At 41.5% G+C, this 26589-nt stretch overlaps 1 protein-coding gene across 8 annotated transcripts in view; it reads left to right on the top strand.

Moving 5' to 3' along the window:
- Window positions 1–26589, top strand: part of GULP1 (GULP PTB domain containing engulfment adaptor 1) — a 192707-nt gene that overhangs the window by 147347 nt on the left and 18771 nt on the right. For all 8 annotated transcript variants that reach the window (XM_083412318.1, XM_083412316.1, XM_083412315.1 and 5 more), the window contains 5 exons: window positions 3665–3736; window positions 10599–10697; window positions 13555–13692; window positions 15721–15837; window positions 17955–18047. In XM_083412318.1, the coding sequence (XP_083268444.1) occupies window positions 3665–3736; window positions 10599–10697; window positions 13555–13692; window positions 15721–15837; window positions 17955–18047 (519 nt within the window). The remainder of the gene's footprint in view (window positions 1–3664; window positions 3737–10598; window positions 10698–13554; window positions 13693–15720; window positions 15838–17954; window positions 18048–26589) is intronic.

Genomic DNA, 26589 nt, shown 5'->3' with positions numbered 1-26589 from the left:
CTGAATCTGTAATATACCAACAACATTTTTAAAAATAGCCAATTGGCCTTACTACAATAGAAATTATGTTTGAGATTATATATGACACATGCAATACCTTTTATTTTTATTTACTAAACGCTCACTTTATCTGTGATCCCACACATTTGTGTGTGTGCACAAGCTTGCAAAATTCACAGCAGTGGAGTTTTGTGTGCTATTCTGTGTTAAAAGGAGAAATTTGTCCATGAGATCTGATGCTTCACAAAAATAATTGTGACTAGTCCGTTCAGCTTCTACAAATATTGAAATAGCCTGTGGCACACTGTTTCTGATTAAATAAATGAATGCCGCCTTTCTTATTTTATTTCTTCAGGATATATTCATTCCCTGAATTTTCTTTATAATTCAAAGTTTTCACCCAGCAACTGGGTGGAAAGGTTTTGGTAGTATTTAAAATAAATATGTTATATGTTCAATTATTTTCTGGGGAATGTAGATTCTTTAGAAATAAATGCAAACCTTGTGTCAGTGCCCAGGTTACTTGCTGAAAGTATTTTTACTAAGGAAACTGATGGAGATGCTGGTTTTCATATCTGTACTACTTGAACCAACACTCAGTGTAAAAACACATGGCTCATGCTTCAGAGTAAAAGTTGTGCATTTCTTCGGGAAACCCTGGGATGCTGTACAGAGGAAACACCTTTTAAAAAAAGTCTGCAGTGGTCTTAGTCTATTATAGCTACATTAACCACCACATTATACATTTGCTTGCATGAAGATTCTGTGTTAACAGCACAGAAATGTGGTTCTTGTTTCTCAGAATAGGCTTAAGGACCGAAGTGAAAAGAGCAGTTAAGATTATTGATAACTCAGTGTTAGTTGTGTAAATATGATAGACCATCACCGGTTTGAGCCGATGGTGCTTTTCCATGCTTTTCAGGGAAGAGGTTTCAATCTACTGGAGACCTCCATAAATAGAAGCAAGGATAATCCTGGAACAGACTTTTGGGCCAATAGGGATTGCAAGGGGAAGAAGGAAATAGATCCCCCACTCCGCCTTCAGTTTGCAGGAGCGGAGATCCATGCCTTGATCCATTCCTTGCTTGCAAATTATATATTTTGGGATTCAAGGGGGAAATGTAAGTGTTAATATGTGAGCAGAGGTGGTGCTTGAGGCCTCAAAAATGGTATTCCAAATTGTTTAGAGAAACAGTTAGATAGCACTGACCCTTCTGCATTGATATTATTGGGGTTGAAAGGGGGTTGTATTCACTGTAGCTGCAACTTTATCACTCGTGTGTGAAACTATTGTGAGATCAGCTATCGTGTTTCATGAAGTGGTTCAACCGTGGAAACCAGTTGGAAGAGTAAACCATAAAGCTGCCACGTGTTCAGTATTGCTCACTAGCACATGGGTGAAATAAATGGTGATTAATTTGTGGATGTAGCGTTCTGCGAAGTCATTAGTTCTTCTGCGCCTGCAGTAAGTTGGGAGAGGGGTAGAAGGCACTGCAATAAAGTATTGATGCAGATGTGGCTCCATTCCTGTACAGTGGTACCTCGGGTTACATACGCTTCAGGTTACAGACTCCGCTAACCCAGAAATAGTGCTTCAGGTTAAGAACTTTGCTTCAGGTTGAGAACAGAAATTGTGCTCCGGCGGCGCAACAGCAGCAGGAGGCCCCATTAGCTAAAGTGGTGCTTCAGGTTAAGAACAGTTTCAGGTTAAGAATGGACCTCCAGAACGAATTAAGTACTTAACCCGAGGTACCACTGTACATGCAAAAGCAGCAGTCTGCTACTATACTTACATAAAATAGGGGTTATGGTTTTGTTCTCTTGGTTTAATTATTTACTTGTGTTTTATCTCGTATTTTATTCTGAGAACTGCCCATAGATCTTCTGATGAATTTAATAAATTCAATAGACATACAAATTTAATAATATATAAATAAGTATGTAAAACAAATAGATAAAATAAAAATAAATAAATTATAGAACTGCTTCCCATAATTCTCACCCACACATTTGGGGTAGAGAACAATCCCATAGCTGTCAACATTTCCCCTTTTTAAAGGGAATTTCCCTTATTCCGAATAGGATTCCTCACAAGAAAAGGGAAAAGCTGACAGCTATGCAATCCAAGTGCTTCTTACTCTTTCCTCCTCCTGTCCTGCCAAAAGAAGGATCTGTAGTGGCCATGGCCAATCTTTTCGACAAGCCGAAGGAATTAAAGTGCCACTCTCACCGCACTATTGCACATTTTGTGCACCACTGCCTCAGACTACCCACCCACGATCGATGGATTAAGGCAGTTGTGCATGTTCATCCTTCCCTCATTCGTCTGGTGTAAAAGCGGGGTGGCGCTGTGGTCCAAACCACTGAGCCTCTTGGGCTTGCTGATTGAAAGGTTGGCGGTTTGAATCCCCGCAACGAGGTGAGCTCCTGTTGCTCTGTCCCAGCTCCTGCCAATCTAGCAGTTCGAAAGCACGCCAGTGCAAGTAGATAAATAGGCACCACTGCGGTGGGAAGGTAAACGGTGTTTTCATGCGCTCTGGTTTCCATCACAGTCCCGTTTCCATGTCCCGTTGCACCAGAAGCTGTTTAGTCATGCTGGCCACATGACCTGGAAAGCTGTCTGTGGACAAATGCCGGCTCCCCCGGCCTGAAAGCGAGATGAGCGCCGCAAACCCATAGTTGCATTGACTGGACTTAACCGTCGAGGGGGTCCCCATAAAATTGTAGGGTTAAACCAGAACCTGTGAGGGTCTTCCAGTCCCCATCCAGGGGTCCTTTACCTTTTTTTGTATATAAGTAACAATGTGCTTAAGCAAGGTGTTATGGTTGCTACTGAAGTCTTCATTTTCCACTCCACAGCAAATGTACCATTGAGAGCTTTTTGGGTTTCACCTTGATCTTGAGCGTTTGTGCCAGTATATGTGTCAGGAATGCTGGCACAACATTGTGATTATGCTAATGTGTTGGCCCTACACTTCATGCTGGCACAGCATGTTTTAAGACGGGTCCATTAGTTTGGTGGCTCTGTTCAAGCTGCCAATGTTGGAAAGAGACCAAACTTCAGGCACACTCTGATTTTTTTTAAAAAAAATAAGTAAATATATAGCCTAATATAATGCCATGACATTTGTTGCTGTTACATTCATTGCTAAAAGTCATGCCAACTCCAGGGTTGTGAGGATTACAAGAAGAGAAACACTGCTATTTAAATAATGAAAATAAGGATTGTGCAATGGCATGTAGAAATCTGTAAAATGAAGCAAGAAATATTTTAATGTAAGTTAGAAACTTTTAGCATAAGTGGAAATATGCTTGCGTGTCTTTATACTTGCATATTCCCCAGAGAGAAATAGTTTGCAGCTACAATTCTGGCTAGTTCTTTTCTTTTCTTTTCTTTTCTTTTCTTCTCTTTTCTTCTCTTCTCTTCTCTTCTCTTCGCTCTTTCTTTCTTTCTTTTTTGGCCAATTATTTTTATTGATTTTTCATAATTTTTAACAAATTGTCAACAAATTAATACAAAATTAATACAAAATCAATACAATTAATACAAAATCAATATAAAATCAATACAATTAATACAAAATCAATACAGTTATTTCAAAGGCATTTTTTTTTAAAAGTAACAAGCATCCGCTACTTTTCTCACAAATTACAATGCTTTCAGTTTCTTGGCAGCACAGAAGTGGAGCAACCTAAAGGCACAGAAGTCGTGAGAGATGCTGTTAGAAAACTTAAGGTAGGATACTCTTTTTAAATTTACTAGATACAGTTAGAAGCAATGCCTGATCTGTTCTAAACATATGTGTTGCATTCCCTCTGTGTTTATCCACCCCCTGCTAGAAAATCTCAGAACACCAATATACTCTTCCTTCACTGTACAGTCGTACCTTGGATCCCGAATGCCTTGCGAGTCGAACATTCTGGCGCCCAAACGCTGCAAACCTGGTTTGCGAACGTTCTTTGGAACTCAAACGTCTGAGGCGGGTTCTGTGGCTTCTGATTGGCTGCAGAACCAACTTCCTTGGTTTCCGAATGTTTTGGAAGTCGAATGGGCTTCCGGAACGGATTCCGTTCGGCTTCCGAGGTACCACTATATATTGTGTGCAGCCTTGATACAACCGTTCATATTTCCTTTTTTTCATAACTGAAGTTGTGGCCCCCTTCCATACATTACACTAATCTCCTGTTAAAGGTTCAACACTAGTACCTTTTGTTCCAGACCTTCACTCCAGTATCCCGTGTTTTTTCTTGTTTCCCTTCTCTGCTCCAAGTGTGGGGTCTCCTTCCTCCAAATCTATATTGTCCTCTCATTGGACACAGCTTCCGAGGGTTCCACCCTCTTATCTCTGTTTCCCCAAATGTCTCACTCTGCAGGCTGGCTGAAATGCATCCTAACAATTCCTCTCCTCTCCATTATCCTGTTTCTCTCAGCTTTCCTTTTTCTGATTCCTCCCCGGTTTTTGCTGTCTCTCTGCATACTAAGAATAGAAGGGTGTCTTCCAGCCTGACCTGATTCATTGCTGCTGGGACTTTTTGCAAAGACTTACAGAGACACGGTAGCATTGATGTTTGCTCCTCACAATGTGCTTGTAACTAAAGGACTTGGCGCACACTTGCAATATACCTGTGCTGTGATTTTCACTTGAGTTCACTGCAGGAAAGCATGCAGGCTTTCACACAGAAAAGAACAGCGTCCCGAAAAACAGCCAACTGTTAACATTCCCAGAAATGTCAAATTGTAATTGTGAAAAACATAAATAAGTTTAGGGATCATTCACTCCCTGTCCACTGGAATGGTTTTTTTTAAAAAAATAAATCATGATTTTTATGGAGTTTTCCATATTCCATTTCATTTCATAATACATATCCAAAGTTTACATTTTTACTCCAAAAGAGCAACGACCTCCTTCCCTCCCTCTTTTCTGACTTTCCTATAACATTAACATATTTATCACATTTCTATAATCACTTCTTTACCTTATATGATCAGTTAAAAATCACCCTCTCCTTTGTAAATTAGCTCCTTCTTTCCTCATTACCAAACATTTCACGTTAAAGCTACAAACGTTTTCAGGTGTTTACAATGTTTTTTCAAGTAATATATAAATTTGCTCCAGTCCTTTTGAAATCTTTCGTTGGGTCGATTCCTAATTTCCCCCGACAACTTCGCCAACTCCACAAATTATACCATCTTTATCTGCCAGTCGTCCAGGGTGGAGAGTTCTTGCTGCTTCCATCTTTGGGCCAGTAGGATTCTTGCTGCCATTGTGGCGTACATGAACAAATTTACATCTTTTTTGTGAATTTCCTCGTCAATTAACCCTAATAAAAATGTTTCTGGTTTTTTAACTGAAATTGTATTTCAATACCTTTTTAAATTCATTATAAATATTGTCCCAGAAGATTTTAACTTTAGTGCAGTTCTACCACATATGTAGGAAGTTCCCTTCCTTCTCCCTGCATTTCCAACATAGTTTATCCTGACATCTGTACATTTTGGCAAGTTTACTTGGTGTGATGTACCAACGATACATCATCTTCATTAGATTTTCTTTGAGTGCCACACACGCCGTGTAGAACTGGATCTTTATGTTCTGTTCAGATGCAGGTACTGCTCAGTGAATCTTGTAATCCTTTTGTGTTATTTCTGTTCATGTTGACTTGCTTCCTCGGTCCCCACTGCTTTTCCACCAGAGATGCTTGCAAAGTTTAAGCAGGGGGTTCCACCCCACATGATCTAAACAGTCTGCTTTTAAATTGAATGGGTGGATCTGACTGAAAGCAAGTCCACAGCCCAAGCCGCTGCCGGTCCCTTCTTATCTGATTGGCCCATTCAAACTAGCTTTTTTGCCATTCTGTGTGACAACAGGGGGAGGTTTCTACATCCCCCAATGGTCATGCCGTGATGAAGACAGACCTGGGACTGGACCACAGTGAACCACAAACCACCCCTCCCCCAGAGTCTGTCAGGAGCTCATCCTACACTCGAGTAGGACCCTGGCAGAGACACATGCCCGACTGGCATGTTCTCTCCTTCCTGGTCATTCGTTTGGGAGCTTCAGAAGCTTTCTTCTGCCCGAACATCACAGCAACCGATGCCAACAGACACTGGCACACTTAGGGATCCGCAGAGTCTTCGCAGTTCGCGTGACAGACCTCAGCAACTCAGCATTTTGGCTAATTACTTTATTTACATATAAACACACACGGATCACTGCAACATGGCTCCCTCTCTCTCTAGCATCAGACAGCAAAGAGAATGAACAAAGGACAATAGTCCCACTTCAAGGAACACAGTAACACAAACATCCTGTCTCTGTCACTTCCCACTCTGTGAAGTCAAAATATACACCGTCATGTGATAGACAAAAATCCCATGACTGCAATCATGGGGCAGTAATTCTAACAGAGTCCCAGGTAAGTGGCCACTGTTTTGAAGTCATTTGCAGCCCAACTAAAAATGGGGTTCACGCTTTGCCCTTGTTGCCATTGGCCCTTCCTCGCCTGCTGAGCACTCTCTACACTTTTACCTTTGCATGGAAGTGGATGAGCAGGCAACAGTGGTGATAAGGCTCAGGAAAATCATTTTTTTAGCTGAGTATCAGGTAGGCGGACACCAATCTGTGCTCCTTTTCTCTATCCAGTTACCTCCTGCACAAGGACATTGATTTTTTGTAGAAGCAGTGGGGAGAAAGAAGAAGTAATGCAAAGAATGATTTGCACAAAATTTTTCTTTTGAATGCTCAAGGAAGAATTTCCACATTACAGTGGTACCTCGGGTTACAGATGCTTCAGGTTACAGACTCGGCTAACCCAGAAATAGTACCTCGGGCTAAGCACTTTGCTTCAGGATGAGAACAAAAATTGTGTTCTGGTGGCGCGGCGGCAGCAGGAGGCCCCATTAGCTAAAGGTTAATAACAGTTTTAGGTTAAGAACGGACCTCCAGAACGAATTACGTTCTTAACCCGAGGTACCACTGTACTGCTTTGCACCAGAGCTGTCGTCCCCAATATGTTTCACTAGTTTTTTGCATATACTTTTTGCTTCCTTCAGAATTCCTCATGCTGTTTGCCTGAGGAGAAATCACAACATTTACTTCCATTTTTGCTTTAGGCAAAAAATCATTGTTGACAGTTAATTTGCATTTTACATTATGTGACAGTGGGAAGACCGCTGTGTGGGAAAGAACGATAAGATCAGAGCTCTGAATCAGCCCTTCACAGATAATGTTTGGTCATCCAATTTCTTAGTAAATATCAGTCTTAATCTTCCTATGCACTTGTTGACCACTAAGCCACATATAATATCTAAATGATCCTCAATCTGGTTTAAATTCTCAGTTAACAACTTTATGTTGATGCAAAGATAAGGAAGTGTAAACCATTTCAATAATTCTTTCCATATGCTTTCCTGAATTTATGAGACATCGTAGGAATTGAACACTGAGGGCCATTGCTGACCCCAGATACCAACCCTGTGGTCAACAAATCCTTGACTCAGTTTCATATATACACTAGAGTCATAGTCAAATATCCATTTCTTTTTTTAAATGATAAGCCTATTTGATCCCAATGTCGCATTAAAAAGGGGGGGGGGTTCAACTAAAAGCTACATCTGGAACATAAATCATTTTTTAATCATCAGCATCTGTCATCAGTATCTGTATGCACTGCAACAGTTCAGAGCAGGCAACAGGATTGTTCCTCCAATAAGAAACTGATGCTAAAATTTCCATTGTTTTAAGAACTTATGCCCAATAGCAGAAAGACAACCGGAATAAAAACATTTGCAATGGTTTAAAAAGACACTGAGGCTCAGTTTGGGAACTCTCCAGTGTCTTGGTCATTGCAGGAGCTGTGAGCCTTTTCCCCTTGTTGTTCAGCCTTGGAGCACAGATCATATTACTTGGAAGATTAGCTCAGTTAATCCATCTCATAACCAAGAATGAACACATTGAACCCAAAGAAGTATGAATATTTCCATATGTCTGGATATTTTAGATATAGGGGTATCTTTTATATGGGCAAAATTTGTATAAAATCTCAGATGGCTGAATTAGTGTTGGAGAAAGTGTAGAATGAGGGAAAACTAGAAATTGATTCTTAAATGTTAGAGTTAAATGTCTGACGGAGTAGCAGTCTGAGAAACGAAATGATATCCAGCAGTTCATGCTAAATTTAAAACCTCCTCCATTTTAATTCTCTTTAAAGATGCATCATAGAATTTCTGTGATCCAGCTTAAAGCATGCTCTGCATGAGAATACTTAATGGTAAAAAATAAAGATGTATTCCTATCTGTTCATTATTATTATTACTGTTAAAAGAAATGTCAATTAAAATTTCATGAAACCACAGCAGTGTCACAACTTCAAAAAGAACTGAATTAATTGGAAAAGAGGGAGAACATGTTTTAAGTGTTTAGGCTCCTATTAGAGGAAATTAATCATAAATCTTGGGGCCTAATTAATACTTACTTTTTTTAATGTTTCCATGTATTTGGGTTGTGATCCAAGTTCAAGGCACTTGTTTCATCAAAGGCCTTGATGCTTCAAAGAGTTGAGCACATACTCAGAAATACTATATGATCTCAAATGTCCATTCACTACTAAAAGGCTGTGTAGCTTTGCATCGCCATAAATGTAGCTTGCTCACTCTTGACCATAGAATGTTAAAATTGCTTGAACTCTCCTGAAGATGTGTCCAACTTAAAAGCCCACTGATGATTCAAGTGCTAAAACAGTCAACAATGCAGGGGCATCAAGGTGTTAATTCACTTTCCCCCACAACTTATTAATTTATGAAACTATTACATATAGCACTAAATAATTTGATTTTCCCCAGTAGGTGGTGCTAATGTTCTACAGCAAAAAAGAGACGTTTCTTGGCAGGCTTAATTCTTTTCTAGTTCTCTTCCAGTTTATGATTTATGCCACTGCTATCAGTACTAAGTCATTACATTGGGCCAAGAATTGTTAATATTATTGAAAAGAAACACTCTTGTTGCATTGTCAACTTTCCTATATAGCATTCTCCTGTGGAATGCTGTACTGTTAATTTGGAATGCTTTCTGTTCCTTTGCGCAGATGTGAAAAAAATAGTATAAATCATCATTTAAATCATCATCATAAATCATCATTACCAGAGGGAACGTGGAAGCCAGGAGAATCTTCTGGTATAGCATGTCCGTTACATAGACGCTTCCAAAATACTCCATTTGAACTCTTTGTTCTTGTTCTTGTTCCGGGAGTAACATTTTCCATTATTCTAATCAAACAGATATATAAAATGGGTGTTACTCAAAATGTTTCATAGTGAGCCTTTTCAAGTAAACCCTGATCTTAAAACAGACACAGATTGTCAGCCTGTTGGTAAGAATGTCATTGTTCTGGAAAAGGAGAATGACTAATGTGTGAAACATACAAAGGATGGAGCCCAAGGGAGAACATAGATCTCAATCTCTGGAGTCTGGGAAGTTGCCCCTCTCATCATCTTGTCTTCAATCGCATTGTTGCTTCTTTCCTACTGAGCACTAGCAAGGGCTTGTTGATGATGGGTGACACCCCTTGATTTGCTTTCCAGTTCTGCTGCAACAAATCGAGGGCAGCAACAACAGTAGTTTAGGACGAGTTTAGGGGCAGTCTTCATCTCAACTTTCTTACTTTCAAAGATCCTGCAGCCAACCAGCCACTTCTTCCAACTATATAAGCTGCCCAGTGAAATGTAAGGACAGACCAGTATTGGCCCATGCCTCCTGAGATAAAATGGCTAAATAATGTAAAAGAGGGGGGCGGGTTGGTATCACATTAAGTTTTAGTACATCATGTATCATTTTCAAAAGGCCAACTCCTAAACCATGCAGTAAACCCAACCTCTTGTGTTGCCCCTGGCTATTTAATGTAAGTTAATGTAAGTCTTTCAGGACTGGTGTTATGTGGTCTTGGTGGCCGCTCCCAGTCAGCAGTCTAGCTGCTGCATTCTGGATTAGTTGTAGTTTCCAGGTCACCTTCAAAGGTAGCCCCACGTAGAGCACATTGCTGTAGTCCAAGCGGGAGATAACCAGAGCATGCACCACTCTGGCAAGACAGTCTGCGGGCAGGTAGGGTCTCAGCCTGTGTACCAGATGGAGCTGGTAGACAGCTGCCCTGGACACAGAATTGACCTGCGCCTCCATGGACAGCTGTGAGTCCAAAATGACTCCCAGCCTGCGCACCTGGATCCATTTTGAGGCACCAAATTTTGGGCTTTCTCAGGGCACTGCGTTATGAAAGATTACCAAAGTCCATCCCTGATCCTGGAGAGTACTACAGTGAATCATAACCTATAAATGCAGAGTCAGCCCTGAGAAATCTGCATTGGCTGCTGAAAGAAGCCTTGCAACTAATGGAGGAGGCACCCATACAAAGGTCTCACCGACTGACCTCAGTGACCAGAACAGCAGAGGAACTGAGACAGACAGAGAGCTGGATATTGGATATTGTTTTCCTTGGAACTTGTGAGCTGTAGCAAATTTCAAAAAAGGAACGTACTATGACGTAATCAATAGTGTTAAATTTAAACTATAGATATTCTTACATGATCCTTTGTTTCCCGTTTTCAGTTCGCAAGACATATCAAGAAATCTGAAGGTCAAAAAACACCAAAGGTTGAGTTGCAAATTTCAATATATGGAGTGAAAATTCTAGATCCCAAAACAAAGGTAGGAACCTTCTTTTCTTCCTCTTCTCCCTCTAGCATTCTGACTATTTGACGTAATGCATATATTAAATTAAATGTATCCATCTCATTGGCAAGCAAGAATCAAAAAGAGCAGAAGGCCTGGTGTGAAACATGAGCTCCCATCATGGCCACTGCCAAGAATAAATTTACAATAGCTATAAAACATTGCATAATCAAGATAGTAACACAGTATATATATATATATTCTGCTTATTTGAAGTTCCTGGGCAATGGATTGGATCCAGCCATCTTTTTTCCTTCAGTTCCCTCTGCAGCTTTTCTGGGGGTTGGCGGGGGGGGGGGGGAGAAAATTGCCTCCCTGCTTCTTCCAGTGGGATCACCATATGGGTGGAGGTAATGATGAAATACATGGATCAAGGGCAGGGGAAACTCTTACAACGTGTCTCATGTTCCTATCAGTCTCCCAAAGAAAAGGAACCCAAGGAATAACTGAAATTTACTTCACAATAGCTCAGTTGGCTAGCGTACGGTGCTGATAACGCCAAGATCGCAGGTTCAAAGCCCATATGGGACAGCTGCATATTCCTGCATTGCAGAGGGTTAGACTAAACCATGGGTAGGCAAACTAAGGCCTGGGGGCCGGATCCAGCCCAATCGCCTTCTAAATCCGGCCCACAGACAGTCCGGGAATCAGGATGTTTTTACATGAGTAGAATGTGTCCCTTTATTCAAAATGCATCTCTGGGTTATTTGTGGGGCCTGCCTGGTGTTTTTACATGAGTAGAATGAATCCTTTTATTTAAAATGCATTTCTGGGTTATTTGTGGGGCATAGGAATTCTTTCTCCCCCCCCCAAAAAAAAAATATAGTCCGGCCCCCCACAAGGTCTGAGGGACAGTGGACTGGCCCCCTGCTGAGAAAGTTTGCTGAGCCCTGGAAACGATCCTTAGGGTCCCTTCCAACTCTGATTCTATGAATCTGTGTGGTTTATATTCCGAAGAAATATATAAAAGGGGCCTGTGAATGTAGTGAAAGGGAAGTAAACACCTTATTTGACAAATTCTTCTTTGCCTGCAAAGTGGATGAGAAGGAGCAATACTGAGCAGGGAAACAGTTGAGTTATCAGGAAGGCTGTGCTGAAGGAGAAATCTAGAAGGAATGCAAAGAACCAAGAGTAGCACCAGGAGAGAGAAATGAGAACCAGTGTGGGACACCAGGCCAAAAAAAGGAAGGTACAGAGAATGCTGGCAATCCCAGAAACTCTTATATTAATGAAGAACGAGAACCACATATTCTTAAAGCGGAGAATAGCTCCCATACAAGCGACATATTTTTCTCAATATCCAGAACTGCTTTCCCATGACACTAGCCGGAAGTAATAAAATGCTGCCTAGGGACTTGGATTGAAAAGCAAATAAGTATCATTTAAGTATTCTGTTTCTATAAACTTACAAAAGTGTGTTTTCTAAGTAGGAAGTTATCAGCTTAATGGCAGTTTAAGCAACAGTAGCGTTTTCAGTATTGGGGCATCCCTATGGCATGGCAATGCCTGCAGACTCCTCTACATTTATGCGTCCATTGCTCTTCATGCACATGAGGGCAGCTGACAGAAATGGTAGGCAACTAATATTAGGTATTCCCTTGTATAGAGACACAGTACATAACCAGAAGGAGGGTTATATCCAGGGCCATACCCAATTTTCTGTACTAAGTGATCACCTTTCCATATCGAAATATAGGAAAATAGCCTCCCCCAAAATGTTGCCCTCCAGGAACTCCCATCATTCCTAGTCATTGGCTATTCTGGCTGGGTCTGATGTGAGTTGTGCTCCCAAACAAACTTCTATCTAGAGGACACCATGTTTGTGAAAGCTGGGGGGGAAATCAGTAATCACCTCTACAGTGTTGGCATTAAAGATTCATGCAGTCAGTGCAAACAATTATTTTTCAGTTCTCACTCATTTATAGTAAACACGTGCCTTAAATAAATAAAGCTTGCTCCTTTAAGCTCACTGTAATGTAACTGGCAGGGAATTTATTTATTTATTTTTTAAAAAATCTCAATGTATTCAGCATGGTGATGATAATGATGATCTTGAAAAATCAACTCTGAGCCAAATGGAAACTTTGTTGGGCAGTGCCCAACCCGGTTATGGAATGGGATGTCCCTGAATGTTGGTCACAGCTTGCAAATGGCACCACATTCACTGAGACACATAAGGTGAAATGAGTTTGCTGATGGGTGTTGATACCACGTTGCTCTCAAAGAATGCAAGAAAACTTCACTTCAGCTGCTTTAATCCAGGGTCACAAATCTAAATTTGGCTTTCTAAAATATTCTGCAATCAGGATTAGCTGAGAGTGATTGCAGAAGTTGTTTTCTGTGTACGTGTTTCAAGTGCCCAATATGTTTAACATATCTCTTAAGTGGTATTCTGAAATAAAGCATGGTACTCTATACTTCAAGATCCCATCCTTCTATCTGGAAAACTGGCATTTGCATCATCCACTCACTACAGTTAATATACAGTCATGTCAACTGACGGGATGTTATGTACAGCAGAAATATGTTTTGTGCAGAAACTACATTGAGTGTGATCCAACAAGAGAGTCCCGAGAATGGAGCTGGAGCTCTCCCAATATCTGCAATGGAACATCTTGTGTTTATGCTTCTTTGCCTTGTGTAGCTGAAAATTAGACCCAGATGCCTGTTCGGATTGCAGGCATGTCTAACAAAGCAGTGCATTGGTCTGTGAGAGACATATTTCATGTTAGAAAGTAAAATTATAGCTTGTTGTGGTAACTTTTGTGGGGCCTCGCTAGACGATCATCAGACCCCCCAAACGCACTGTCATTTTTTATTTATTTTTTTGCAGGAAGTCCAGCACAACTGCCAGCTCCACAGGATATCATTTTGTGCTGACGACAAAACTGACAAAAGGATATTCACTTTCATATGCAAAGATTCAGAGTCAAACAAACACTTGTGCTATGTCTTTGACAGTGAAAAGTGTGTAAGTATGAAGTATTTTTTTTAAAGCTGGTTTGGGGTTGAGTTTTGTTTGTTACGCTGAAAGTTATTGTCCCTTTTCTTGCTGTAAAGGCAGAAAAGAGAAGAAAACTTGCAAAAGCTTCTATCTTTGAAGCCAAAATTGTCATGAAGGTGTTATCCCTGTGCTTCTTTGAGACTGTTACAACCAGTGCTTTTTTCCCCTTAAAAAATGTTTAGGGGTACTCTCATTTTCCTACTCATATTGAAATACTGCCCCTCAGTGAGGCCAAACTTAGATTCACAAAATGTTTAGGGGTATGCATACCCCTGTGTTCCCCCCATGTCCCCCCAGGAAAAAAGTATAAACACTGGTTGCTAGAAACTGCAGGATGGCAGAGTTCTGTTGCACACAGGTTCTGCATGCTGGCTTTTCATAGGCGTCTGATTGGTCACCGAGAGAGCAGGATGTTACACAAGATATACCATTCCCTGGACTGATCCAGCAGCCTTTTCTTATGTTCTTATGCAATGTCAATCATAGACCATATAAGGAAAGCCAGAAAGACAGCCTCCTTGTTTCTTAGTCCAAATATTTCTTAGTCCAAAGTATTTTCTACTTCAACATGGATACCCAAAATATAGGCACCAAGCACAATGAAGCATCAAGGTTGCATCCTGCTGCATGCTGCATTAAAATACCGGGAAGCAGTGCGTGGTGGGCCTTGCATTTTAGTATTAAGAGGAATACATGTGCCCTTGACAGCCAGCATTTCTGTTTTGTACCTCTGCATCTGAAAAACGGGACGCGGGTGGCGCTGTGGGTTAAACCACAAAGCCTAGGACTTGCCGATCAGAAGGTCGGCGGTTCGAATCCCTGCGACGGAGTGAGCTCCCATTGCTCGGTCCCAGCTCCTGCCAACCTAGCAGTTCGAAAGCACGTCAAAGTGGTGGGAAGGTAAACAGCATTTCCGTGTGCTGCTCTGGTTTGCCAGAAGTGGAGTCATACTGGCCACATGACCTGGAAGCTGTACGCCGGTTCCCTCGGCCAGTAAAGCGAGATGAGCGCCGCAACCCCAGAGTCGGTCACGACTGGACCTAACGGTCAGACGTCCCTTTACCTTTACTATCTGAAAAGCAGTACCAAAAAACCTGGGAGAAATGTCCTTCACTGTTCTGAGACTGAAGGAAAGGCTCTGTCTTTTATCTTGCTGTAGGGCTTTGACTGTTTATAGAGCTGTGCAGTGTTAAGTGCTGCACAATGGGTAAAGTAATGTTTTGGATACTTTCCTTCTCTTAGATCTTGTGTTCATCCTTACTCTGCTTCCAAAGCCCGCTGCGCTTTTTCATTATAAGTAGTAGGACAGTGTAAGTAGGACAGTCACATCACCCATGTACAGATAAGTTTGCATATCACGGATGCAACCCAGCCTTGTGACTCAGTGGTCCAGGTCTGGGGTGGATAAAAGCATTGGCAGTCATTGCAACTCTGAGTCATGTTCACTGGTCAGGAAATTCAGTGTAAAAGCACACACAAATCATGTTCTGTGAATACCAGGACTTAAGCCATTTGGAGCTGCTCCAGGTCTAGCCATCTGTAATTATCCCAGAGACAGGCTAGTTACACTGTTATTGGCACTGGCTTAAAATCAGCTCCTTGGTGGTGGCCAACGCTTCCATCTGACCACCCTTCACGTACTACGTCTTGAACAATAGCCTTAATGTCTTGTCCTTTTGAATGCATTTTGCCAACAGAGCTCTAAATGTGGTTTTTCTGCACTCTTCAATTACATTTGAAACAGCTTGACGTATCACAGGGTTCACATGCAATGCAGTGTTCAACCATGGTTTACATCTATGTGACATGGCAGCAGTAACACTGGAGAGCTTCAGTCGTGATCTTCTCTCCAGGAACCCACACATTTTCTCATTGAAGCCAAGCCATGGTTTGGCCTAGCATTACATGTGAACTAGGCCAGTATGTTCCTCTAGGGGTTTGGTTTCTGCTCAGCTAGAGTTTACAAGCTAACAGTAATATTTGCTCCATATAAAGGCAGAAGAGATAACTTTAACTATTGGTCAAGCATTTGACCTGGCTTACAGGAAATTTCTGGAATCTGGAGGAAAGGATGTCGAAACAAGAAAACAGATTGCTGGGTTACAGAAAAGAGTAAGTAGCAGAATTTGGGTTTCTTTTCATGGTTTGAGTAATGTATCGTTTGGATTTTCAAAGATATACTGCTGGCGTATAGCAGGGCAAAAGTGAGAATTCAACATTATAGAAAAATTCATTACGACAACACATGAAATTAGGGGGTTGTGTCCGACTAAGTCCTACTCATGGCAGAACCATTAAAAGCAACAGAATTAAGTTAAAAACAAGCTTTACTAACTTGTCCATTAATTTCATTAGGTCCACTCTGATTATGACTTAGCCTGATCCAACTCAGAGAAGCTATTGCTAGTAACTAAAGTACCTTTAAATTGTTTTTGGTGTATTGTTTTTAGTGGATTCATCTGAACTTATTAGGGCTTTGCACACCCCACCTGTTCAACCTGTGATCTCAATCCAGGGGTCCCAAATCAGGCAACAACACCCTTGGCTAATTTGAGGCCTATCTGCCCCAACCTAAATCCAGCCCCGAAGTAGCTAGGGGCAGGCTTATGTTTAATTAGTTTCTTAAAATAACAATGATCTGAGAAGCGGATTGAAAAGTGCCCTCCGCCAGGCAGGAAGGAGAGCCAGGAATCAGGCTCCTACTTTCTCCTGGTGTTCATGGGCTTTTTCACAGAGGTTTCCCACCTGGTTCCTGCCTCACCTTCCACCCTGACAACCGTGAATTACTATGGGCCATCCAGCCCGACGTGCAGTGTTATGTGGTCATCAGATCGCAAGTCATCCAACAGCCAAGCTCCTCCAAATATGCCTGATTTGGCTCTAGATGCAGCCAAATCCAGTATGCTCAGCCCTAAATATTGCATTCAAATATTACATATTCTGTATGCCTATGGGTCTACACAAATGCAGCATGAGCTTCAGTTTTCTGAATAGCTTCATTAAAAGCCAAGTGAATGGTTCTGCAGTGGTCAGGGCATGTTCAAGCACCAACTTGACTGGTCAGGTGAATGCCTGTTTGGCCACAGTTGATTATTGTTTAATATTCTGTTCAGCATAGGATGTCCTGTGTACATCGATGCCCACTGCTTTATTGCCTCAGAATGTTATTTGAGAGCTACGGTAGTAATGACTTGATAAGATTCCAGAAAATTTGCCCCAAACATTATTACAAATTTTCTGGGGTCCCTTGCCTTTAAATTGAGCACTTCCTCTTTTCAACTTGCTTTACTGCTTAGTTTTATGCTGTGTGGGGGAGAGGGAGCGCATCAATTGGCCCAATAAATAGCCTCTTCTAAATTGCTCCAGGTTAATGTTCTTTTTCTAAAGTATTTTGGCATTAAGCAAAGAAGAAGGAGAAAATAAAAGAAAACAACTTGACCCAGCTACTCTAATCTATTAGAGATTAGTCTATTTGTCAGTCTATTTGTCAGTAATAATCCTGGATCAAGAGGAAGCAATAAAATGAGTTGAACCTCAACTTGAAGAGAAGAAAGCTTTCAATTAACTTTAGAATGGACCTTTCCTAACTAGAACTCAACTTGTGTGTAGATATTGTAGAAAAATCTTGAGCGCATTGTTGCTGATAATACTAAGCTCCATTTTGATTCCATAAAAAGATATGTCTTATGCACCATGCAGTGGAGAATTTGCACCTCTTGATCTCTTGTTTGTTGCAAGCATGGTCACCATCTCCAAAGGGCCCTGGGTGCCCCGGGCACTCACAAACTTTTCACTATGGGTGCTTGGCTAGGCGACCCAATACGTCACACACTGCAGTGGGGCACTCCATCACACACACCCTGTGGCGGGGCACTCCATTGGGCCCTCCCATTATGGCAGGGACGTGTGATGTCATGTGCTGCGCATGATGTCACATCTGTGCACCGGGCACCCACAATGTTGGGTGGAACCCAGCACTCCTGATTGCAAGTCCTGATTATTCTATTTGCTTCCTATATGAGATATGCTTCCTTGAGAGGGAATTTTTAATGGATAAGTATCAACAACTTGCTTCTGTACAAACCTCTTTTCTTAATAACAGCGAAGATTTTGTTCCTTGGTTATTTGCTTTCCTGGGCTCATTCAGGAAGTGAGTAAGAACGAGTCAACAAATCCAACGCAGTTCATTAGTCTCACCTTTCTAATAACTGCATTTTTATTTTATTTAGATTCATGAACTAGAAACAGAAAACATTGAGCTAAAAAACAAGGTTCAAGATTTGGAGAACCAGTTAAGAATAACGCAAGTGCAAACGTCGCCAGTAAGTAACCTGAGCAAAGCCATTTTTTCTTCGTAGAAATGCAATCACTTTAACACTTTTAATACTTACTTTGCTTCTAAATAAATAACCCAAAGGCTCTTTTCTGATTGACTTAACAAATAAATGGCAATTTCAGTGTTGAAGTAACTCTAAGATTGTGATGAGCTAATGAAAGGGAAAAAACAACCATGCCTTAAACTGGCTAACTTTACTCTTAGTTTCAATACCAAGATTCAACGTTGAGAGTAGGCGACAGGGTCCCTGAAAAGTTAGTTTGACTAATTATCAAGTACAATTACAAAGTGCCAAAACATCCAAGTATGACGAAGGGCTTCCAGATCATTATTTGGTATATCAGCATCTCTCTCTCTTTTGAGAACTTAAGCATTGCCAGAGAACTAGTCCCTAAATTTGGGTGTATCTAACATTGTCAAAGTTTTGTCACAAACATACAGTTACTTACTTACCAGTTTGTTTTATGTGCGATGCACTTAACTAACTTCCTTTTCCTAATCCTTCCTGCAAGTGTGTATGAAGTCGGATTCCATGTAAAGCTGCCTCAAAAATCATATGGCTCTTTCCCTGTTTGTTATAGTTGGTTCTTGTTTCCATGTGTGATTGTGGATGTACAGTCGTACCTTGGAAATCAAACAAAATCTGTTCCAGAAGTTCGTTTGACTTCCAAAATGTTCAGAAACCAAAGCGTGGCTTCTGATGGGCTGCAGGAAGCTCCTGCAGCCAATTGGAAGCCCTGCTGGATGTTCGGCTTCCAAAAATAGTTTGCACACCGGAACAGTCACTTCCAAGTTTGCCACGTTCAGGAGCCAAAATGTTTGGGAACTAAGCTGTTCGAAAACCAAGGTACAACTGTAGTGGATTTTTTGAAAGCAAGAAAAATCAATCTTAATTAAGCCAATGACAGTATGGTTTTAGGTGATGCTACTATCACCTAATGTGTTCAGCTGCATTTAAAGCACAAATTGCCTGCAAGCTACAACAATGGCAGTCAGTGGCATAGAAATGCAATTACCTTATGTCGAGAATCCCAGAGTATGTGCCTTTTGTGAAATGTGGCCTCATTTTGCAGTGCAACTTTTGTAGATTTCTACTTAGTTTTGATTTTGTTTTAATTTTATTGGAGGCTCATCCAATAATTTTATACCAGGGTGGCTGTTTTCAGTTATGTGCGTCAATATTTGTCAAAAAGTTGTTTGCTCTTGTGCTTGTGTCCTCTATACAGTTGTGTCTAGTTGTATATATTTAATCTGTGGAATCCTGCTCCTCATGCAAGGAAAGCAATTTTTATTTTTTAAAAAAATAAAAACGAAAAATGAATGAAATAAATATTTTATTAAAGAGTGGATTACATGATATCTAATCTAAAAAGTGATTTGAAAAAATAAATGTAATTGACGTGGGTTCATAAATTTCATGATGGTCTACTTTTCACAGATTTAAACAATCTTGTTAGTGATGATTAAATTATGCCTTATAATGCAATCTATTAACCCGTAGGCAAATCTAGCTTTTAATCACACAGAATGTTGTGTCGATAAAGAGATGATTCATAAAGTATGTCTTTTATCAAGGCAGAATAACAGTAACTAAAGGGAGAAAGGGGATATTTGTGTATATGTGTTGTCACAATCGTGTCTCCCATTGTCTCTAGCAAAGTCATTTAGAAACACACTTAAAAAAAAAAAAAGTTAATTTATTTATTTAGTCAGTCATTCAGTCAGTCGCTTTATTTTGCCCAGGGCAGCCCAAATCAATTTACAACCAAATAAATACACAAAAAAACCATTATTTACCATTATCTCTTTGCTTCCTTCAACCACCCATTTCTACAGTCAGCTTTCTGTGTGTGGTGTGAGAATTACTAAACATATAAATGTGTTTCAGGGTGTGCAAACACACCTATTTATTGATTATATTTTTTTTCATGTCTGTCCCACTTCCTAATGAAAAACCTCTCCAGGCAACTTCTTTCCAATAATTTTTTATTGGCCACATGCTAAGGAATTCTGTACACAGAAGTCTTCATAGGCTGCCACTGGCTTTCTGGGCACTTGAAGCCAGAAAGTTGGGGGGGAAATAAGATAGGCAGGTTCCACATAGGATTCTTGTATTTCAGGAACATTTAACGTAAAAAGCAACTGAGAGAAATGTTCTGTTTCAACAAAGAGACATTGTTATTATGTAACAAGATTTATGCTTTTTAAGTATTGAGTGTGGAGGGTATAATGAGGTGGGACACGGATTTAAGAAAAGATCCGTAGGATAACAAAGCGTGGCAAGAACGTGGAGGGTGCATTTAAAGACATACACTGTGGATATTTTCAAAATATAAGAGCTTAATTTTTAACCTAACCATAGAACCATCCAGTACAATAGATGTCACCAATTTACAGTAAATGTTAAGAAAATGGTAATGGGGTAATATTCACAGAATCATTAAATTGTAGGAGAGGGATGTGGGTGGCGCTGTAATCTAAACCACTGAGCCTCTTGGGCTTGCTATTCAGAAGGTCAGAGGTTCGAATCCCTGTGACGGAGTGAGCTGCTGTTGCTCTGTCCCAGCTCCTGTCAACCTAGCAGCTTGAAAGCACGTCAGTGCAAGTAGATAAATAGATACCGCCGTGGCAGGAAGGTAAACTGTGTTTCAATGCCCTCTGGTTTCCATCACAGTATCCTGTTGCACCAGAAGTGGCTTAGTCATGCTGGCCACATGACCTGGAAAGTTGTGGACAAATGCCAGCTCCCTCAGCCTGAAAGCGAGATGGACACTGCAACCCCATAGTTGCCTTTGACTGGACTAAACCGTCAAGGGGGTCCCCGTAAAAATGTAGAGTTTGACCAGAACCCGTGAGGGTCTTCCAGTCCAAAACACACACACACACACACACCGCCATCCAGTTATAGAAGACTGGATTTAATACAGCCACTCGCCTCTTTAGTCATGGTGACAGACCCTCTGTTTCTTGCATTCATTAAAATCCCAGTGAAAACAAATACTAAAGATGTAACACACTATAAATATTGTTTATCATTCTGTTCCTTATGGAAAACACTCATTCCACTACTGCTAATGCCATCCGCCTCTTCTGAACAATCACAGTAGCAAGATTGAGAGACTTTGAGCAAGCGAGCAAACCGGAAACCTTCACAGAAATTATTTGCCTGAAACTTTGTGAGAATGGCCCGTCCAGCACAAATGTCGAAAATTAATTGTTAGCATTATGCTCAAGGTATTTCATTTCCCACTGCTCATTAGGAATGCTGCCTCTGATATTTGTCATCCTCTTAAGACTGTAGGGGGGGGGGACCCACGTTTGGCTATAGGCTTCAGCAAATGTAAAATTACTCATCAAGTTATAATGCAAAAAAAGTTCTGTGTGGTTCGAATTTTGCGTTAAAAATAAATGAGCTACTTTCAACTTTTCTGCTTGGTGAATATTTAATATATGGATTTAAAAAATGTATATTAATCATACGTTAGAGTCCTGACATTGCTTTTAGTGAGGATATTTACAATGAATTTTTAAAGAGCATAATAAAGTATGTATTATTAATCACGATGCTAAATATGGAAAACAAAGCAGTAATGGGAAGGTTATTTATGTAACACAAAGACTCCAAAGGGCTTATAATTCAGGTGTTATGCTAAACCTACCCCCCTGTCCTTACTGCATATTCCTCCCCACATGCAGATCCTCAATGCTTCTCTTGCAATCTGATAAACATAATTTGCATATTTAGTTAAAAACTCCCAACTCATCCATTTATCATAAATGTATCTACCAGCAAATACCTAAACTAGTATCGGACAGTTTGCAGGCAGTGATTTGTCCCAAGATGTTCTCATAGGGATTTCTGACTCCTCTTTCTTTTATTGAGACAGAGCTACAGTGCCATGGTGTAATTGGTAGCCCTTTCGCTCATTCCTGGTTCAACTAATTCCACCATTTTCAGGGAGTTTTGCTTTGTTTTTGTCTAGAGTTCCTGATCTTAAGCGTAGCTTTCCACTAATCAAAACACGCCCCTTTATTTTCCTCCCCACTCACCCCCAAATAAAGGTGTTGGAACTTCTCACTATTGCAGAAATTCTACTCCAGATGAAAGTTTGTTGGGAAGCATCCTCCCTGTAATATTCTACAAAGCAAGAGGAAAGTTGAGATAATGTTCTTGTCCTCAAATGAACTGAGGAGAGGAGCCAAGCTTGCTGGTAGCAAAACACATGATTTGAGATTCAGTCCACTTTGAAAAGTTCATTGATGTTTGCTCACAGGAAAGTGGCAGGGTGAAGTCTCCAAGTCATTTCCCCCAAACCAGGTCCGCCCACCCATCAGGTGGCATCTCTAGTAACATCAGCTGATGTGAGAAAACACAGTGTTTAATCCTGCACTGGCTCTGTGATCCTGTTCCCAGCAGTCAACTAGATCACACTACTAAGGCAGCTGGATTTCATCGTTGCTGATCAGCTGAGCAAGAATCAAAGCTCATTCTTGAGAATGAACATGTTGCCTTGTTCATTCTTTTCCATAGTTTTACGTTTGCTTCCTTAGCAGAAAGACAGACCAAGTTTAAATCCTTAATTTGTAAAATTGTATTGCATTTGTCAAGGGACGTGGGTGGCGCTGTGGTCTAAACCACTGAACCTAGGGCTTGCCGATTGGAAGGTCAGCTGTTCGAATCCCCGCGACGGGGTGAGTGCCTGTTGCTTGGTCCCAACTCCTGCCAACTTAGCAGTTCAAAGGCATGCCAGTGCAAGTAGATAAATAGGTACCACTGCAGCGGGCAGGCAAACAGCGTTTCCATGCGCTGCTCTGGTTTCGCTAGAAGCAGCTTAGTAATGCTGACCACATAACCCAGAAAAATTGTCTGCGGACAAACACCATCTCCCTCGGCCAGTAAAACAAGATGAGTGCCACAACCCCAGAGTCGTTCGTGACTAGACTTAACTGTCAGGGGTCCTTTACCTTTACCTTATTGTATTTGTCATGTGACAAAGGTAGTTGAGAGCAGAAGCAGTAAAAGGAAGCAGTAAAGTAGTCTAGAAATGTTGTGAAATGCTGAAAAGCTGCAGAATCACTCAGCATGCAGAATCACTGTAACTCATTCTCTGTATAAATGTTTGTATCGGCTTGCAGGAAGACTTAGTGGGGCCTGAGTGGGGTGGAGTCAGTGTGTGTGGGGAGCCTGACTTAGGCATGGAGCCTGTGCTCAGTGAAGCCTGTACTCTGTGTATGCTCTGAAGCTAGTTTAAATCTTCTGTTCACTATGCTGTTTACTTGCAAACAAGTTATAACTCAGTAAAGCTATTCTTCTTTTACTGAAGAAGACTGCGTTATTAACACTGCTTTGTTGTTTAAAAAAAGGCTTCAAAGCGGTTTACAAAAGATAGAACAGTGAAATGAAGGAAAAAAATACAACGCTACCTTAAAACATGCAAAAGTTAAAATACTAAAGCAGGTTAAAATTACCTCAACTTCCTTAAACATCTGGGTATGAAGATTTCTAGCAGGTGCTGGAAAGAATACAGTGAAGGTATTGGCAAAGTGTAACAACAACAACAACAAATTTACTATTTATACCCAACCTATCTGGCAGGGTTTCCCAGGCACTGCCGGTGTGGTGTAGTGGTTAAGAGTGGTGGACTCGTAATCTGGTGAACCGGGTTCAATTCCCCACTCCTCCACATGCAGCTGCTGGGTGACCTTGGGCCAGTCACACTTCTCTGAAGTCTCTCAGCCTCACTCACCTCACAGAGTGTTTGTTGTGGGGGAGGAAGGGAAAGGAGATTGTTAGCCGCTTTGAGACTCCTTAGGGTAGTGATAAAGCGGGATATCAAATCCAAACTCTTCTTCTTCCTCTTCTTCTTCTTCTAAATTACCAAAATGCTGAGTATTATATGGCACCTGTAGTAGTGCCAATTCCACTGATCAAAGCAGTCAATTTGAGTTTAACCTTGCCATGGCAACGGTTTGTTTCTTCTCCGAACTATGTATCTTAGCCAGCTTTTTAGATGAACATTTCAAGCCATGAGAGCGGAAGGGGGAAAGTCCAAATGCCTCTCTCAACTAAAGTTGAGAAGGATTCATGTTGGTTCACAAGAAGAAATCTGCAGTTGGGCAATATATTTATTTGGACCAAAACACAAAACGTCGAAAAATTAAGGATTTTGGTCTCGTGAACTCAGGATGTTAAGTGAGGGTTTTCATTTTTATTAATGCCCTTTCCCTGATTTTCCACAAACTAAGTGCAAATGCTTTTAATTTAGAATTATTTTCCAAACTGTCTTTTTTATTAAAACCTAACCTACTTATTGTAACATATCCATTAAAGACAGATTTGTATGTAATATAGATTAATGCTGTTTTTACCATTTCCTGAATAATTATGTAGGAGTTGTACCATGATTATTATAATGTGGTTTTCATTCCTGGTTACATTCCTAGCTGCGTGTTTTGCTCAGTCTCCCTACCAGTGAAAGTGTTAGTCATGGGCAGAGATGTCAAGAATTGCTGAGTGTACACAATGCTGCATTGTGCTTGAATTCTGTGGGATTCTTGCCTGTTTCCTACCATCAGCAGTTCGGATTCATAAGTAGGATTTGTGTTCTCTGTGTGTGCTGTTCATTTGTAGGATTTGCTTTGGCATTAAATCAGAGGCACTTTCTATCATTCAAGCCTAAGTAGTTTAAGGCAGTATGATTTATTGCTTCCATATGATAAGTTCACTTTTTTATATCACAATAAGAGCTTAAGGGACGCGGGTGGCGCTGTGGGTAAAACATCAGCGCCTAGGACTTGCTGATCGTATGGTCGGCGGTTCGAATCCCCGCGGCGGGGTGAGCTCCCGTCGTTCGGTCCAAGCTCTTGCCCACCTAGCAGTTTGAAAGCACCCTTGTTGTTGTTGTTGTTGTTGTTGTTGTTTAGTCGTTTAGTCGTGTCCGACTCTTCGTGTCGGACCCTTAAGTGCAAGTAGATAAATAGGTACCACTTATAGCGGGAAGGTAAATGGCGTTTCCGTGTGCTGCGCTGGTGCAGGCTCGCCAGAGCAGCTTCATCACACTGGCCACGTGACCCAGAAGTGTCTTCGGACAGCGCTGGCCCCTGGCCTCTTGAGCGAGATGGGTGCGCAACCCCAGAGTCGGTCACGACTGGCCCGTACGGGCAGGGGTACCTTTACCTTTTAAGAGCTTAAGCAATAAGAGCTCATTTAAAATATTTCTATATAAGGTGATCCCAGAGCAGGCTGCAATTATTTGCGCCTTGAGGGCCCTAGGACACCCCCCATATAAATAAATTCACTAGTTTTAGTTTAAAGGTTGATGGGCAAAATTTAGGCCACAACTTTATTGATTACACAGTGTGAGCGGTATTGGCTTAGGCATTGGCAAACGATAACTGACTCCTGCCCACCCAGCAGGAAGTCTGGAAGGGTAAACACCAAACGATGGAGCTACGTTGGTGGCTAACAGATTGAGGTTGAATCCTGACAAGATAGAAGTACTGTTTTGGGGAGACAGGAGGCAGGCAGGTATGGAGGACTCCCTGGTCCTGAATGGGGTAACTGTGCCCCTGAAGGACCAGGTGTGCAGCCTGGGAGTCATTCTGGATTCACAGCTGTCCATGGAAGTGCAGGTCAATTCTGTGTCCAGGGCAGCTGTTTACCAGCTCCATCTGGTACACAGGCTGAGACCCTACCTGCCCACAGACTGTCTCGCCAGAGTGGTGCATGCTCTAGTTATCTCCCGCTTGGATTACTGCAATGCACTCTATGTGGGGCTACCTTGGAAGGTGACCCGGAAACTACAACTAATCCAGAATGCGGCAGCTAGACTGGTGACTGGGAGAGGCTGCCGAGTCCACATAACACTGGTCTTGAAAGACCTACACTGGCTCCCAATATGTTTCCGAGCACAATTCAAACTGTTGGTGCTGACCTTTAAAGCCCTAAACGGCCTCGGCCCAGTATACCTGAAGGAGCATCTCCACCCCCATCGTTCTGCCTGGACACTGAGGTCCAGTGCTGAGGGCCTTCTGGCGGTTCCCTTGCTGAGAGAACCCAAGTTACAGGGAACCAGGCAGAGGGCCTTCTCGGTAGTGGCACCCACCCTGTGGAACGCCTTCCCACCAGATGTCAAATAGAAAAAAAACTACTAGACTTTTAGAAGACATCTGAAGGCAGCCCTGTTTAGGGAAGCTTTTAATGTTTAATAGACTACTCTGTTTTAATATTCTGTTGGAAGCCACCCAGAGTGGCTGGGGAAACATAGCCAGATGGGCAGGGTATAAATAATAAATTATTATTATATTATTATTACTACGTCGATGAAGACCAACTGAAGCTCACCCCGGGGTTCCCGTGGTCCTGGCATGGCCTTAAGTGGACTTCGAACATGATCCAAGACCCCCAGATTCCTTTAATGGAATACCCTTTTTATGGAGGGGCAGGTGATGGCCGCGCCGCCCCTCCCCTCCCACACACATCATTGATCCATGACTAACCAGTGAACCTTACAAAGTTGTGACGATTG

Source organism: Podarcis tiliguerta (genome assembly GCF_965153285.1).
Source record: "Podarcis tiliguerta genome assembly, chromosome: 1".
Taxonomy (NCBI): domain Eukaryota; kingdom Metazoa; phylum Chordata; class Lepidosauria; order Squamata; family Lacertidae; genus Podarcis; species Podarcis tiliguerta.
The sequence above is the reverse complement of the archived record's forward strand: the minus strand, read 5'-3'. Positions and strand labels throughout refer to the sequence as shown.